Raw genomic sequence first — 18461 nt, forward strand, 5'->3', positions numbered from 1 at the left:
TCATGAATAATTTTCTGTGAAACCTGTGTCTGAGTAAGTCCTCTTGCACTTTAAATGTCAGCAGCCCTGGAGCCAACAACTGCCCAAAGTTGTACCAGCCTGAAACAGGTACCCTGCACCTACAAGATAGTTTGAAAGCAGAGTGGTGTGGATTGGCTTTTGAAAGCCATGGAGATTCTTCCAGGAGCAGCAGCCTGGGGCCACCTGCCCCAGACACGGATCTCTCCAGTCCCACAGGGGTTTTCTGCTCCAAGAATGTGTGTCACTCCAGTGCCAGCTGCCAGCAGGCACTCTGGTTGTGACAGACAGCCTTGGACAACACACATAAACAGCCCATTCCCAGGGGCTGCTCCCCAAGATGGAGCAAACCCCACTGCTCACAGCAACTCACAAATGAAAAGCAGACCGGTTTCTTTAAATATTATTTATTCCTGAAAGTGTACAACCAGAATATAAAAATATTCCTTGGTGAAAGCAAACCAGAAAAGGGTAGCAAATGAAGGCCAAAGGAAAAGCATTTCAATGTTCCAAGGGAAGAAGCCTCCAGAGACAGAGCTTGGAGACTCCTCAAAGCTTGGAAGTTAAGGTCATATTTCTGTATCACAGAAAATTCCTATAGCAGGTCCGTAAGTTATCTCTCTCATTGTGACTCATAACCTGATGGAATGGGTTTCTAGTTTGTTCTCTTTGAGAACCCAATTACTTCAAGTGCATCACACCAGTAAATGAAATCAGTGCAGTGCTTTATTTATTATTAGGCATTTGTTTTTCTTTATTGTGACTACATTATAGCTGCCACTAATACCCAAAGCAGCTGAATTAAAACAACACACTTTCTCGAATATTTCCAATCTCTCTAAGCCTTGGTATTTTTCACGCTCTCCAATACTTGGATTTTTCTGACTAATGAACTCTTCCAATTGCTGGGAAATATTGAATGCAATTAGTACTTCAATGCACAGCCTCAACGTACACCGTGCCTAGCAGCTGAGCGCTGTAAAAGAGCCCAGTGCTTGGCAGAAGAACTAGAAATCCAGAAGATAAAAGGGAGATTTATGCACACTCCCACCAAGGCCTAATGCAGAATTTAATTGGCAAGGTTAGCAATAAAGGGGCTGCAGAGAGAGCCACTGAGGTTATGGCCCCAGTACAACTCATACAGCAGTAACAAGTTATGATTCCCAGGCTAAAAAATTAGAAATCACATTTGGTTCCTCACCTTGCACTCCCCCATGCCAGGCTGCACAACATGATCAAGCCATTCTATTCCTTTGCTCCTCTCAGACCAGTTTTATCTCTTCAAGGGGAGATACAAATCACTCCCTCCAACCCTTCTGCAATTTTTTCCAGCCTCTGCCGGCACTCCTCCCGCAGCTGCTCCAGCTCTCTCTGCAGGCTGGCCTCTCTCATCTGCAGCTCTCTGATCACCTCTGTAGCACTGACAGCTGAAACAGGCTCCTTGGATACAGACTGACCAAAGCCCATTTTGGTGGCAGGATGTTTGTTTCTCAGCACCAACCTGTATGAACCGTGCATTTCATTTTTCTTTGGAGCATGAAGGGATGAAAGATCTCGCAGTTTTAGTTTAACGCTTTCCTGTATCTTTCTAGCCGTGGCAGAGAACCCCTCCTTCTGCAGTTCTGCTCTTGCCATCACCTGTAGAGGGAAGAAAAAGAACAGGAGGGGAAGAGTATGGTACATTTCTGTGAGACAAATCCTCCCCCCAGGAAACAACACAAAATGTCATGTTTGGACTAGGATGTACCAAAAAGAAGAGCCAACTGTGAGTGTAAACTAAAGCGTGTGGCAGTGAAAACTGAATTAAGCTAACATGTGCCTTCTGTCAGGCTGCAGCTCAGCAACCAGAAAGCTGCCTGTAGTCATTTGTTTGCAGATTCACAGTCCACCAGCCCCTCCAGTGATGACTTGCACACAAGGCTCTGCATGCTGCCCTCTTACTGGGGAGGGGGTGGTTTGGCTTCAGAGCAAAACACATGGAGACCCAGCAGAGTGACCTTCATCCCTGTTGTGCTTTACGCCACCAGGTTGTCATAGCAGATTAATTGCCTTGTGAATAAGAGCATTATTTCAGTTTGCAAATGCTTTCTGCGCTTGGCAATGCTGAAAAGTAGGGGTGACAAGTGTAAGCTAGCAATTCCTTAATTCTCAATTCTCATTATGGGGTAACAATTAGGGAAAGGAAAATAATGGAGCAGAGACAAAGAAGTAGAGGCCAAGACAAAAATGAGTACCAGGCAGCACACTTTCACTAAAGACAGGCCCCAATAAAATAAAAGCTTTTCTTGTGACAGCATCACTGTCTGGATGATAAAAGCAATTGTATATACTGGGATTTCTCCAAAGCATTTGATTTAATGTTCTCTAACAATTTGATTTGAAGAACTTGCAAGATGGTAATTGCCTTGCCAATTTTACTAGTGGATTAAATATGAATTCAGTGACTCATCTCAAAATGCACTTGTCAGTGGGGAAACATCTGTAAAAGAGGCACCCCACTAAGGCCTTCAGGGAAATGGTTTTTTGGCCCAATGGGATTTTCTGTTTCTGCTATGGCAAAAAGCTGCCAAATCAGTCAAAAAGCAGCTAAGTTTCCAAAAAGCAGTGCTGCCTCTGCAACCTGCACAAATCCCAGAGCTCTCCTGAGACTTGTGCATAGTTCTGGAGGTCATGTCTCAAAAAAACACAGGGAAACAGAGAGCAGAATTCACAGGCAGATCACCCAATGACCCACAGCCCAGAAAACAAACCTTAGAATATGAAACTTAGAGAGTTCAAAATACTCCATTCATGGAAACAGATATATAATTTGTTTTAGTTCCTAAAAGGAAGTGGAAAAGAAGGTGGTAAAGATCAGACTTTGCTGACAAAGCCATAAGAAGATCAAATGGATGAAAATTCAAGTTAAGATATTCAGCTTCAGAGTAAGACATTGTTTCCTACTGTGAGGATAATGAACCATGAAATGCTTCACTGCAGCTCCAGGGATGAATCCTTTGGCCAAAGCTCAGCTCAGGTCAAGCTCAGTGCTAATGATACCCCTTCCAGCCTTGAAATTGCTCTGCAACCCCTCCCTTCCCTGCCCGGGGCTGAAGCCGAACAACTCCTTGGGGTTTTAAATCTGCAGATCTGCATTAAGATATCGGTACCTCACACATCAGGGCTTTGACAAGTTCCCTGTAAAGTCAGGGATATTTTGGCAGCTCTCTGAAGCACCAGAGATCAGGCAGAGCTCAAAGCAGCACCAGCTGCAAGGACAAGAGTCCTAAGGTAGAAAAACACCTGCAGCATTTCCCACTGTCAAGCTACAGCTGCTCAGGGTCAGACCAGCTGCTGTCTGTGAGAGAGGAAAAAAAAAATTTCCCCAGAGCAGTGGGGAAGGTTTTATTACAGAAATAAGTTCAGAAGGTTATGACATACAGGGGATCTGTCTACATTCTCTTACAGTGAAACACTGCAGGTGCGAGGGCTGCAGTCACAGTTAAATTTCCCCACTGACACCAACTTTACCAGGGTGTCACTCACTCATCCCACATCTTCCTTCAGAATATCTTCATGAGTTTTGCAGCCAAGTAATTAATCCTCTCCATAGTCTTCTGATGAGTTATTCTCACCCCTCAGCCTCCGCTTAAAGAAGATTAAGAAAATCAATCAAATCAGAAAAGGAGTAAATTTCTCTGAATTTTTACTAACACATTAAAGGCTTTATCGATGCAGAACCATCTGTTAGAGGAGACCTCTGTTGATTAAGGCATTTGAACAGAGAATTGAAGCTGAGAGAAGTCTATCTTTGTCCTTGTCCAAGAACCAGGGGTCCCTCTTTCTCATAATCCCCAAGCAATCCCAGGGACATCTCTTGCTGTTGGCTGTAAGAATAACTGAGGTGCAATTCTCTAATACCACTTTAGAAGGAACAAAACTGAAAAAATAAATTCAATGTTATCTGGTCTCCCCACAGCCAATGAATAAATGGAAAATGATGTTTGCACAAAATGGATTTAACAGTGGAATCCAGGATGGGAAAAATTTCCTGTTAGTTACAAACAACAACATCACTCAGCAAACAGAGCCCACAAAATGTTATTTATTTTTCACATTAAACTCAAGCAGAAGCATAGTAGGGCTGTAGAAAAGCATTCTTAATGAAACATAGGTTTTCATACTCTCCACCAGTCAAAATTGGAGAATTTTATTATCCATTAAACAAGGCACGTGATGGAGGAGCAGAATGCTCCTCTCAGCACTGAGTGCATTGAGTTCTAACTCACAGCAACAGTGGGGATAGGAATTACTATAGGGAAGCAGGAGCAGTTGTAAGGACAAGAACAACAGCCTCACAGTGAGGCAAACAGAAGAGTAACAAAACCTACACCCAAGTATCAAAAGGGTGTTGCACATGCTATCTTCTGTAAAGAGGACCAGCATTTCCTGGGATAACATTAGATAAACTTAAGAGGGGAAATTTTAAAAATTATCAATATTAAATAAGAGAATGAGTTCAGCAAAGCACTATTTATTTCCTATTAGCACAATCTGGAATTGGAAAGCTAACTCCAGTTCTGTTCTTCTTGGAAGGCTCTGCAAACATATGTATGGCCACAAATAGTCTTGTTGCAGTTTATAGATTTCAATTGCTAAAAATCTCTGAGGGTTACCTTCAAGCAATATCCTTTACTCTTCACATCCTGAATGCTTGTGAAAATACACAATAATCTCCTCCTGTATGGTTAATTGATGCTCTTTAACAGCTTGCTGTCTCCCATTAGTCAGCACACAACGATTATTCTACTCTGCAAAACAATCTCAATAGACCACTTTGTATTAAACAAACATATTGTAAAAGATTAGGAGCCTCAGCATTTTGTGCCTGCCCGTTTCTATCCCACTGCTCTGCCTTTCAGCCTCAATCTACCAGCTGGAATTTGAATTCCCAATTAGGTGCATAGTGCTGTCTGAAAACTGCTGCACATCCTCTCCAAATAAATACAACAACATGATAATCATCTTTTCCACTTGTACAGAACCATCCTCATCCCAACGGGACCCAGTGCACTTTGAGGAAATCCACTCCAAACACAGAGGGAATCAGCTGATGAAGAATCAGCATCTTCAAACTGGCATGTATCCTGCTCTGCAGTGGGTTGGGTTCTCCCTTCCAGCTCTTCATCTCACCACATCACCAACTGCTCTTTGGGACAGGACAGTGGCTAAACTGCCCTGAGTGCACCCAAGTGTTTCCCTTTAGGTAACTTCAGTCTTCGAAAGGTATTAGGAACTAAATAATGGGAAAACTGTAATAACTTTCTTGGTCTAAGAAGAAGCCAACAAACTAGTGGAGTTGCAGGGAGCAGTATTGCATCTTGGATCAGACTAGAAAGGGACCAAAGTGACAGCCAGCCTGTGCTGTCCCAAACCTGGCACAGTGCAGAGGGTTGCAGTGTACACAGGCACAGATACTGCTGGAATATACACAGGCAGGAATAGGCAAAGGAATAGGCACTATAATAAAATAGATCTCTTCAAAATTGGCTGGAGGGTGGGCAGAGACAGGTGGCCTCTAGTCCCTGGCATGGTGGAACCTAGCCAGGCAGGACTTCTGTCCAGTATGGAAAGGATTTACCATCTCCCTGGGAATCACTGGGATGCTGTGTTTACAAAAACATTCAGGCTGGTATCTGATTGAGGAAAATGGCCAAGCCAGAACAGAAAAGAATGGGCCCAGTACAGAGTTGGAAAGGGGAACATCCAAAGGGGAGGCACATCCAAAAGCCAGGCTGAGCAGGCAGCTTGGTTAATCCACCATGGTGGATTAACTTCTGCACCAATGCACAGAAGAGGCTTCAAGCCTGCAAACACTTACACACACTATTAACTTCCCCAGCACCTCCTCAGCCCAACCTTCTCTGAAATGTCTTCTAACCAAAGACAGCTGTCCGAATGAAAAGGCTAGCCAGTGCTATCTCAGCTATTTTCAGTCCTGGCAATCCTCTGTCTTTATAAATCTTGTAACAATGGGTTCAGTGGGCAAATCATGGCAAAGGTAATGTGTTGCATATTTCAAGTAAGCTGCCTTCCAGTTTCTTTGCGTGTTCCACTGGTGTGAGGTCAGAACAGCGTTATCCAGATTCACCTCCCCTGGACGTGTGACAGTTTGCCATGTGGACAGCCCCAGTCTTTCTGCTGCCCATCTTGTGAAGCTCTGCTTCCATCACCTGCTTAGATGCCCTACACATTCAGCTCCCTTGATCCCTCCTCAAAGGGGAGACCTTCCAGCCCCTCAGCTCCCTCACATTTACCTGCATTTTTCCAGTAATGAGCTTCCCAGAGCTCTGTGTTTCATTCCATAGGGCTTGGAAACATATCAGAGAGCCTGACCTCACATTTTTAATAACTCACTAATAAAAAGTGCAGCAAAAATTACACACAGATTGGTTCTTTTTTCTGCTAAAAAGCAAGCTGAATGTGAACTTATTCGGAGAGAATTTTACCAACACGCAAGACATCCCAAAGAGATGCTAAGAGATCTAGATAACCACTTCATGTTACTTAAATCATTTCCAGTAATGGCCTAGCAAAAGTGACAATCTTCCAAATGCTGGAAGTCAACATTTCAGCTTGTTAAAGCTTCACATGAAAGCAAATGAATGCTCTGCCTTGCAGTTGCATCCTCAAAGGAAGCCACTAACTAGAGACGGAGATTTAAAAAGCAGCAGCAAGGAAAAGTCCAAATACCTACATCCAGGAAGAGGAGGGGGAATCACAAGAGCATTTCCATTTTATGATTGTATTGTTGCCAGCTTCAAAGAAGGAATAGCAAATCAAATGGCTGGAGTTTCTTTTGAGTGGATGATGAAGACCAGAATCATGTTATTACTTTTAAATCACAATCTCTTCTAGGATTCTTCACAATCGCTTCACAAACTCTTATTCTAGGAGTTTTGCAGAAACAGCTAGAATGGTATTGTTCAGAAAAACACACTGCCCAAACCTAGAAATGGCACATTTTGTGTCTCCAGTCCTATCTGTCCATTCCTCTGCTCATATTTCTCTTTTGAACAGGCACAAGACCCCATATGCATAGAGGATGAAATACAAATTATCCTTGCCAAGCTGTACAGATACTACAAACTGTGATGACTGCCTTTGCCAGAAAACACAATGAGCCTGGGAGCCTGCTTTGTGCTCCCAGACACAAGGAACAAACAGAAAAATCTCATATCTTTTGGGACTGGGGAGTGAAAGGAAATTAGGAAATATAAACAGATACAATATCCAAGCCACCAAGTCATGCTCCTTTGCCATCAGGGCATAATAACCCAACACATTTCATAAACTCTGAAAGCACCAAACAGCATTTGACTTGCAGAATTTTGTACTCCTACAGGATGCTCATTTCTGAGTTTTATTTTAAAGTTACCATGTCCAAGAAGGCCCCTGTGCCTGAGGAGTCGAAAAGGATGAAGAGAAATATTACATGATTGGCAATGTAAGATTAATGAAGGGTCAGACTGCAGAAATAGAAGAGACCTGCCAGGCCAGTCTGTGCACTCATCACCTTGGCTCCAAACAGCTCCCCAGCACATCACATCTCAAGCATGGGTTCACCAGCCTAGAGGAGCTGCCCAGAGCTCTCAATCTCCATGTAAACTGAACAAACCCTAATTCAACAGACAAGCATCAATATTAGATAAAGATCTATAAGTATACATGAAAGTGGGATAAGCACAGAGATACTGGCATTGCTCAGAGGCTGTGGGCATGGGTGCTGTGCAGAAATCCTGACAGCTGGGCACTGGAAACCAGGAATGGCAAATTAATTCTGGTTTAGGAGTTAGGAGCTTTCAGTTTCCAGAGTGGAATTCAAATCAGTCCAGGGGCTGAACTTTACAAGCACTTGTCTTCGATCAGTACAAACACTTTATAAAAGATCATTATTTATACTTTGTGTTGCCTTACAGTTTAGTGGTTTTTCCACTACCACCCCCAAGAAATGCCTTGCAGAACTGCAATCCCAGCTGACAGTCTTTCTGGGATAGAGAAAAGAGGATAAAGAAGGATTTGCAGACTACTTTTAAGAAACTCCTCCTTGTCAGCCCAGAAAAAACAGCACCAAGTACAAAAGAAAAGAGTAAAAGGAAATAATAAGCAAGAGTATCAATAACATAGTGGGAAGAAGAGCAGAGTTCACTCTAAGCACAGCAGAAGTATCTGTACATATTAAAAGAAAGCAGAATATAACCAATATGGTCACAGGGATCCCACAATTCCCACCCACAACCCCTTTGTGTTCCTGTGCAAGGACTTCCTCACTGTACAACATGCATTCTGTACCTTGCTGCACAGAGTTGCACTGTAAAACAGCACCCAAAAAGATTCCCAAGCAGAGTTTGTCTCAAACACCATCAGAGACAGCAGGAACGGAACATGCCAGCACTGTTTCTCCTTGTACAGAACAGAAATCAATAACCCAAGAGGTCTGTGTGACCCCAAAGACATAAAAATAAAGCTTTTTTCACACATAAGTAGGATGAGGGCTTTACCCTTCTTTAACAATAAACAATAATTTGGCTGGGGCACCACTTTCTTTTAACAGAAATGTTTGCTTTTTTTAAACAATGATGGTTAAGGGTATGACAAATGCTTTCCTTCCTTAGCTGTAGACAGTGATCCATTCAGCCTCAGAGGAGCAGAGAAAGGCACTATTTCAAGGGATGCTGTGAATGCATAATTGACGGAAAATCAAATCCTGCAGCTCCTACTGCTGGGAAAAATTAGAGAGCAGGGGGGACAGGACCTTGCAGAGCCCATGAAGTTCAAACATTTGCTGAGAAGGAAAATCAGACCCCCAACCTTCAGAAAATAATCTAAAGGCATTTGCTGCTTATATACAAGAGCCCACAAGTTAAAGCAAAAGCAGTATCTAAAATCAGCTGTTCTGGAAACACTACAACACTGAGTAAGCAGGTGTTTTACTCTAAAAAATACCTTATCCTAATTTCAAATTCATGTCTTATAGTAACTTGCCCAAATGTAATTTCAAGCCTCTAAGAAAGTTACAGAGTTAGTACTGCAGCTCTATAAACCTTGTCTCATTGAATCAAGCTTCTCTGCTGTCAGCTTTCAAGAGTTTTAATTTTCTGCTGCAATTTCTACACACTCAAGACTAACCAGTTTAAAAAGCTAGAAACCATCACTTTCTATTTCAATAGCTGAAGACTTCCCACACTGTCCTGCCTAAATGAGGTTTCTTTCTTCTCGTGAGATCCTTGATTGTACACAAAGAGACTTTAAATAGCCCATTTAATGCCGATGCTCATGCATTCGTGGATTAAAGTCATAATAAACTGTTTGAATAGTCTAATCTATCACAAAGCACAGGCTACAGTCTCTCACCTGGTAATTTCTGCAATGTTCTGCTACATTTTGGTAAACTACAGGGTCTGTTCCAGAAACATACAGTTTTGGGTTTCTAAACACAGACTCCAGCAGATCAAAATACTACCCTATCACTGCACTACCTCAGCAGCGAAATACAATTATGGTTAAAAACACACCCCTTTTCAGCAAGTTCTACCTCAGCCACTGGGTCTGCTTTTACCAACTTTCATCTAAAGTCTAATACCTTCAAAATTCCACTTCTGCCTATGAATTTGCAGAGCATGGTCCAGCTATGAACTTTGCCTTGGTTAAATTACAATTTTCTCACTTCTCTAAAAGCCAGACCAAATGAATTCCTTTATTACCCTTCCTTTAACCCTTCCCAACCTTTCAACCCTTTCCCACCTGTGATGGTGGTATAAGTGGTGCCAACACATTTCATTAAACTGAGTTGTGATCTCTATCTTATCTGTCATTCAATGGCCAGTGGAAGATAGCAACACTTAGTTGCCAATAACCTAACAACTTTTCCATGAACCATTACCCTCTATTTCCTAAGGCTGTAAAATGGAAAGATTTGCATATATCCAAAATCAAACTGACTTGAGGTACATGAATTGATACTTCTTACTAAACCCACCCCCAGAAACAGTAAGAAATTTAAATAATTTCTTTTGGTTTAACAATAATTATAGCAGCTAAAGCAAAATTTCACCATAATAGAATCCCTTATTTTTAACACTCATTATTAGTTCAGCATGAGTAAGTATCTCAGGCCTTTGGAACCGGTGGTGAATAAATGAAAGGGGTGATCCCAAAGTAATATTAATGGGGGCATCATTTGTACCATAAACTATGAAGATATTTTAGAAGGGCTGTAAAGCTGAGCTACAGCAACTGACAGAAGATGTAATTATACAAGCAGCTGCATTCCAAATTTTGCCAGGATCTGCAATTTCCTGCAATTAGAGAGGAATGTATGCATCTCCAATCTTATGCATTTTAAAGCAAGACATCCACTTTCGGAATGCTGGCTCCTGGTGCACCTATAGTCATTCCAAAACAAACTGACAGGGAAGTAAGTCATGGAGAAGATGGCTACCTATCTTACTTATCTAGGAATAGATCTTATAACTAAAAATACAGTTTTAATACCCAGAACATCCATAGCTACATTGGAGGAGAAGAGCTGCCACAGCCTGGCAGGGCACTGCTGCTCCCTGCTTCAGTTAAACATCAGATACTGCAATGCACTTCCTAAGCCTTCAGATCAACACCCACGGTGTTCTCCAATGGAAAGATGGTGAGGAAGCACAGTAATAATGGAAAGTTAGACACTAATTAAACCATTTGACTCAGATAATTTCATAACAAGGGGTGACCTGATCCTGTTGGAACGGATAACATATTTTCCTTGGGTTTGTTTCGTTTGTTTTGGGAGCTTTTTGCTTTGGTTTCTCTTTAAGATAATCCAATGGGTCTGCATTTAAGGCTCATGTCTCTAAATTCATTGATGGGAGTCAGAAAAGTCAATTTAGCTTAAGATAAAGGAAAAGGATACAGGATTAAGAAAAGAGGAGAGAGAACAACATTAATATTTTTCAGGGTCTTTACCAGAAAAATACAAATACCCCTCCAAATATCAATACAAAAGCACACGACTGATAAAAGCATTGCCTGTGTGCTGAGCCTACAAATAACTATGACAACAGGCAAGGGGAAATTAATCCTCTTAGGCCTGAGAGCAGCTGAACTCTGTGAGAGCAGCACAGTGAGCCCGTGTGATGGAGCTGCTCAGGGGCAGGGCTGCACCCAGCTCTCCTCCTGCCATGGAGCTGCACTGGATTCACCCCTGAAGAGATGCACAGAGGCAGCTCCTCCAAGGACAGCCCTTGGGATGGATCCCTAAAGGACATACCTAAGGCAAACAGCTTTTTCAGCTATGCTGAAAGCCTCATGAGATACCTCACTCTTCTAGAAACCTGTAAATATGTATGCTGGCTCCGGGGAGACCTTATCAATCTGAACAACTCCCCAAAAGGAGGTTGTAGCCAGGTGGGCATCAGCCTCTTCTCCCAGGTAACAAGCAATAGGACAAAAGGAAATGGCCTCGAGCTGTGCCAGGGGAGGTCTAGGTTGGATATTAGGAAAAATTTCTGCATAGAAAGGGTTGTCAGACCCTGGAACAGGCTGCCCAGGAAAGTGGCTGAGTCACCATCCCCAACGGATTTAAAAGACATGTAAATGTGGCACTAAGAGACATAGTTTAATGGTGGATTTGGCAGTGCTGGATTTAACTCCATGATCTTAGCAGGCTTTTTCCAATCTAAATGGTTCTGTGATTTCATAATCGTGTTCAGTAATATTTTATGTACTCTCTGTTTCTGATTTTTTGGCATATGTAATTTTCTTCCCAGTGGCTGATTTCTGAGGAGAACAACTGAACTCAAAGGAAAAAACAAATAGTGGCCAAAAATGCAATTATACTCCAGCAGTAACTCTGCAGATCCAGACAAGGACAGATCTTAAAATAATAAATGGTCTTCAAACAAATTTCTGCATCACCTCTGTTCACCTGAAGAGGATGCCAACACAAAAAGAGCAGACATGAAACTTCAGCAAGAACATCCAAGCTGACCATAATTCCTGTCCTGTGGAGCCAGGAGCTCACCTAAACCTCTTTAGTCCCTTCCCAAGAAGATCTGCAAGCCTGCCACTCAGGACAGTCTCTGCTCTGGGGAAGTGGGACAGCTCCAAGCAGGATCATCAAACATGCAGACTCTTTACCAGCAACTACAAGGAGACACAGTCCAGCCTTGTCAAAGTCCCATATGCCACACAATTCTGAATGCACACCACAGGAAATAAGAGAAAACACCCTGTTCTCCAAATTAGAAATCTTCAGCATTTTACAGTAATTTTAAAAGTTTCATTCTACCATTCTAGCCTTTCATAATGCATTTCTTTTTAACTCCAGTTTTATCTCTAGACTTTCCCAAATCCTTGAATTAAATTAGAAGATCACACAAATGAAAGTAGAAATAGGCACATACTGAAAATATACGATAGGAAAACCAGAATATGTCAGTGTAAGTAATTTAGACACTTGCAAAAAGGCTGCAGTGCTACTCTGAAAAAGACCCTGACAACTACAAATTACAAAGGAAGGCAACAGACAAGTATTGCTTTGGATAATAAATTGCTCACTTACTTTTCAATTTGTTCTACCAAACTTTTATCTTGGGCAGTGGAGACAAACACTGATGATAGATCATCTCAGATCTAAGTGGCCTGCAGAGGCTTGGAGGGTCCCACTTTGTTTTTAGAAGACTTTCATCACTGTGCAACACGAAAGTAGCCACTTCAGAAAGAGTGCTGCTTGTGCCCTGTACTTCTCTATATTACCCTGCTTCGAGAGAACAGGATGTGAAATTTGAAATTCAAGCAACAGGGTCCTTGTACAGACAGCCAACAAAAGGAATGTTGATACAAACCACTCCTAAAATACAGAAATAAGAGGAAGGTATTACCACCTAGTCATCCAAATTTTCAGAAAAGGGTTTTTGTTACCCAAGAATTACAAATAAAAAGAAAACAACAACAAAAGAAATCCCATGACTCCCAGGGAGTTTCTTCAACCCCAAACTGTTTTGGTTTTCAGTTAGAAAATACTCCCTTGTCCCTTCCAGGGGCTTTTGCATGAGCATTGCAGAACCTCCCCCAGCACCCAGCCCTGCTGCTCTTCTCCCTGCTTTTGGGGAAGGCAGGAGCAGTGCATCCACAGCAGTAAAGGTCATTCCAGAAACACAGCCTATCCACAACTATGGCACCAGGAAAATTAACTTTAACTCCCAGGTGGAGATTTTCTACAGAAAACATTTTCAGAGTTTCAGTGCAGACATTTTCTAAAGCCACTATTCTTGAAATGCATTCAGCAGTGTCTATTATCTCACAATCTGAGAGTGAGTAGCAGCTGTAGGTGGATGTGAAGCTGCTTGCATGGCCACTGTGACTCTTACAGCAGTTTAAGGTCAGGCCCCACAGCCAGCCTGCAAAGGGAGACAATCAAACAGCTCTTAGGGCTCAGAGGGAGCCAGTAAAATGAAGAAAAACGGTGACTTCTGAGCTCAGAAGCGTATTCAAGCTTTATTTAGGTGCATTGCTAGCTGGAGAGAAGATATGTGACAACACTAAATTACAGATTTACTTTTATGTCAGCTCTCCTACAAGCACAAGGGACAAAGACAGAAACAAGGTGGGTACTTTTTTCTCTTATGATCAAGTACCCTTGATTTCAGGCAGACAACTGAGAGAACAAGGCCAAGGTACCAAGAAAAAAGGAAACAAAGTTAAGCTTTGAATGCAGGAATGCAAAGTGTTTCTAAAAGCACCTCTGTCAACTCACCCAAAAAAAGCCCCAAGCACTGCTGCAAAGCACTCAACGACCCCAACTCCTGCTGGCAGAAGGGGAACCCATCCCCATAGTCTGCTCAGAGCTGCAAACCAAGCCAGGTACCTCCTGGAAGTTACTGTCCCCAAAACTCACTCTGAAAGGTTCAGTAAAACACACTAATAGTGTTTCAGGTAGAGCTATCTAAAATACGGCCTCTGGCTGTGGTGTTTAGCACAGCCTCTCACAGCCAGAATTAGCTATGACCCCAAGGCGCTGCCCTTGAGGAGGACAGAGGTGTTGTAGTGGCTCACCACTTGCAAAAATCCCACAGCCCCAACATCCAACAGCCTTGTGGTTGCTGGTACCTCAAATCCCACCCATCAGCCTCCAAGCTTTTCAAAAGATAAAGGTGGTGCTGGGACCTGTGCTTCCATATCTTGTGCATCTGAGCCCTGCAGACATTCCTAGTCCTCATCCTTGTTTTATTGTGTGCTTTAACTGTGAGAACCTAAGTGCTACACTTATTTCTTTAAAATGCACTAAAACATTTACAGTGGCTACAAAACACATTCTCTCATTGCAATGGGGGTTTTTTACACTTTATCGTTAAATAAAGCTCATCTAAAATTTATTGGAGTATAATTCTCCAGCTGCATTTATTACATCTTTCATTGCCTTGGTCAGTATCCAACACCTTCGTAAATAATGCAAGTAAAATATTAACACTGGTTATTTATTATACTTCAACTTACCCTGACACCTGAGCAAACATTCTGCATTTTGGCAAAGGAAGGGAAAGCAGCATCTTCTGGGAAGTAAGAAAAACTTTCACCCACGCTTACTTCAAACCCCAGAGTTCTGCACACAAAACAGGAGACAGCACTCAAGTTTTTAATGTTCCTCTCATCCCTAAGGAGCTGAAGTCTTTCAGCATACATAATCCCCATGAAAAATGTCAGGCTAGGTAATTTATTTTCAGTTACAGTTTTTGTGTGTCTGAAATCAGTTTGCTGATTTAGCCACTGGTACACAGAGTGCCTCTGTGTCTCACACAGCTCGGCACTCATTCAGCAATCTGCACAGCAAGTTGCATCTGCAAACGAAGAATAAATACTTATCTTTCCAACTCTTTGTATGCTGCAAGCTTAACACTGACTATTCAAGTCTGGCCAGCCTACACAGAGTTCTCAGAAGCAAGCAAGAGTCTTTCAAAAACTCTCCCAGCTCTGCTTCTGTGCAGTAACTTTCCACATACATACCAGCCCTAAACTACGGTTACTGGGGACTTCAGGTCAAATCCAGATTTTAGATCTTGCTGTCAAAAGGAGAACTAGATGCACAGACATGATTCCCTTTCTCCTTCCATCGCAAGAGAGCACACTGCCTTCCATGAACAATCACTTGGATCTCTAAAGGCACTTACCAGAAACAAGCAGCCTCGGATCTCCTGCTAGGAATATTGATGAGTGACAAATAAACCAATGCAAGAAAATATGAGAGCAAAGAGTGACTATAAAGATCAGGATTTACTTCCTACTGTTTGCAGCAGATTCATGTTTTCTAATAGACTAAATCTGCTAAAGCCATGGCAATTCCATCAGCAGCAAATTTAATCCTGCATTTAACTGAATGAAATACACACAAGAGCCAGTAGACTTGTCCCTCCTTGCCATCCTCCTGTCCATGTCCTCCACTGCTCCCTTTGATGGATGTTTTGGTTGATCTCTGTGGGTTTCCTCCTCCTACCCAGGCATCTGGGCCCAGCCAACCATGCACTTCCAAATGCTGCTCTTGTGGTCTTGCTAGTTCTTCAATTTCTTTTCGCATGAGGAGCTCCGCTGACAGCTGCTCAGTGCTCCAGATGGAGGTTTGCAAATACAAAGTGGAACACAGAAGCGTTCTGGGACCAGGAAAGGGAATGTGCTGACTGAGGAAATACACCAGCACTGAACCATTCCCTACCACTCCTCCACTTCCTCCACCCCAGACAGCATGGATAATTAACTGCTTGCTACACTAACATCTTCATATTAGCAAAAAGCCCAGAAAACTAGAATAAACAGCAGCAACAGCAAAGATGAAATGGGAACAGTGTGCTCACCAAAAAAAAAGAAAAAAAAGGCAAAAAAAGCTGGTTTTGACAAGCCTCAGAGAGTTCTCCAGTGAGAACTCAGCTGTCTCTTTGCCACGAATCCCTGGTTTAAGGCAGCAGAAACACAACCCAGTCCTGCACCAGTGCAGGAAGGAACTCAGCGCACCAGGAGCCAGTCCAGCCCCACCAGTGCTCCTCACCATTCCCACAGGCAGAAAGCAACAAGACTTCCTGTTTCTCTATCAGTGGCTACTAGGGACCCACAGCTCCTCATCCCCTCTCTAATCATTATGAGGCATACAGAAAAACTTTGCAAGTACATTTATCTAAGTAGGTAAAATTCAACTTAATCTTGGTAAGAGAAACAAAATAACCCCAACCACAACAAGAAGGATGTAGAACTATGTCCCAGCATCAGCATCTGGAGCTGCTTCCCTACTCCAAATATTGAAGCCTTAAATCAAAATGAATCAAAACCAGTTTAGTCTTTTATAAATATAAGAACCTTAGAAGAAAGATGGCTTTTTGTTAGACTCTACAAGGTCTCTGTCAGTGTGCTGTGATGATTGGCAGTGGCAAAACGTGTAAGTCAATCACAGAACTCAGGATGGGGCGAAAGTGCCTCTGTGTTTCAGTCCCCATCACCTCCATCTGATTGGATGTCCCAGGCCATTCCTGCCACCCTGCACCCTCCCCTGTCCCCAGAAAGAGAAAATGAAACAACCCTGTCCCATACAGCCCCTTCCCAAGGCACTATTGGGCAGCCCTGCATCTTCCCATCCCTATCCATGACACAGGTGCAAGGGTTTGGGAAGGTTAGGTGCTACTGAATGGAGAGGAGCAGATGGATTAGGAGAAAAATACAGAAACACAGATAAAATGTAGGTTTCAGTGCTCTTCCACAGTGATTAAGGAGGTCTGGTATGGGCCAGGGATTACAGTCTCACCTGGGTACTCAGACACACCACTAGCCAAGCCACCAGTATTTCTGGGGAGAGTTCTAGTGTGGAGAGAGTATGTTCTAGCTCAGATTAATGGATCGGAGTCCTTCTGGTCTGTGCCTCAGAGATGTATGCATGAGCAAGCTCCATCCCATCATATTCCCATCTCAAAGGAGTCTGGCTTGTTTTAAATGCAGGAGAACACAGAGGGTCCCAGGATACAATATCCCAAGTTTCAACAAAAGCTCAGAATGGTACAAGCATTTACATGATGAAAAGTGAAATGATTGCCATTTGGAGTCAAATACTCTGCATGCCAGCTTGTGGATACCAAATGTTTTAGCAGACTGAAATCAAATCCTCCCCTCTAATAGAGGAGCAGGTAACAAAATATTCAGAAAGGAGAAAGCAAACAAACAAGTTCTCTTCTGGGATTAGGAGATTTCATCTTTTACAGTTAAGTTTGTTTCTGAGAGGAGAAATGTTCTTAAAGCTTAACCATTTCCCTCCCCTTTTTGATCATTTACAGATCCCCAAAATGTCACCAAAGAAATGATTATTTGCCCAGTACTGCACAGAAAAGAGCAAAGCTAACAAAAAGAAAGCCCCATATTCAGCTCACACCTCTGTCATATGCCTTCTCTCCTCCAAGATACTGAACACATTGCTGCCTAGAGATGGGTATCAGTTAAAATGTCCTATTAATCAGGGTTTCACAAATCACCCAAATCCCACGGCAATATTCAAATGTCTTCTAGTGAATGTCCCAGAAAGGTGAAATGGTTTCAGGGTCATTCCAAGCACATAACCAAAAAACAGCTGGGGGTAGGCAGAAACAAACAAAAGAAAATAAGGAAATTAAAAATGAAACCAAAGGAAATAAGCAAAATGAGGTTCTTAATTTTAAGAGACTTAAGACTGATCGTTTTAACTACCAGAATCACAGTGTGCAGATGATTAAACTTGCAACAAATAGATTCACTGCCCCTGAAAGCACATCCTGAATCTTAAGTAGGTATGTTTAGTGGTGCAAACCAGGTATCGTGGCACAGCAATGACTTTAACACATCTGAAATACCTCTACACAGTCCAAAATAAATAAATAAAAGAGCTGCAGGCTTTCCTAAATGAAAGACACTTCAACAGGTTTTCAAGCCCAATCTACAGTCTTAGAGCAAGTCCAGTAACTTCCTCTAGGTTCAACCATTGTGAAAAGCAAGGAGCATCAGAAGAACAGTAAAAAATGCTTCCTCCTGCCCCATTGTGATACCCCTCTTCATTCTCTCCTCTTCTCATGCAAGGAGCCCAGTAAGGTCCCTTGGAAAGAAAGCCTTTCACAACTTGGGTCATCACTGCATCCCCTCCCTGTTCCTTTCCAGCTCAAACACCTTTTTTTTTATTTAATTTATGAATGGGACTAGCACCGCACATGGCATTCCAGAAACAGATGGGAATATTTTAAGTTTTGCTTTTCTCTGCTTCCCTAACAGTTTTAGAATCCAGTTTACTATTTCTGACCGCTGACCTTTCCACAGAGCTCATTCATATGCCACGACAATCTGAAGAAACACATGTAAAATGATGATGCTCCCTTCAGATGTGTTATCCTGGATTTATTACCACACAGTTCTAGCTGATG

The 18461-nt window shown here is 42.4% G+C and overlaps 1 protein-coding gene across 1 annotated transcript in view; it reads right to left on the minus strand.

The window, feature by feature from the left end:
• Positions 1 to 409: 409 nt before the first annotated feature.
• Positions 410 to 18461, minus strand: part of TEDC1 (tubulin epsilon and delta complex 1) — a 67874-nt gene continuing 49822 nt past the window's right edge. Inside the window, exon 8 of the mRNA XM_085068393.1 lies at positions 410 to 1656. Coding sequence (XP_084924519.1) covers positions 1300 to 1656 — 357 coding nt within the window. The 3' untranslated portion in view covers positions 410 to 1299. The remainder of the gene's footprint in view (positions 1657 to 18461) is intronic.

The sequence above is a fragment of the Lichenostomus cassidix genome, chromosome 8, assembly GCF_008360975.1.
Source record: "Lichenostomus cassidix isolate B80296 chromosome 8, HeHo_3.0, whole genome shotgun sequence".
Lineage (NCBI taxonomy): Eukaryota > Metazoa > Chordata > Aves > Passeriformes > Meliphagidae > Lichenostomus > Lichenostomus cassidix.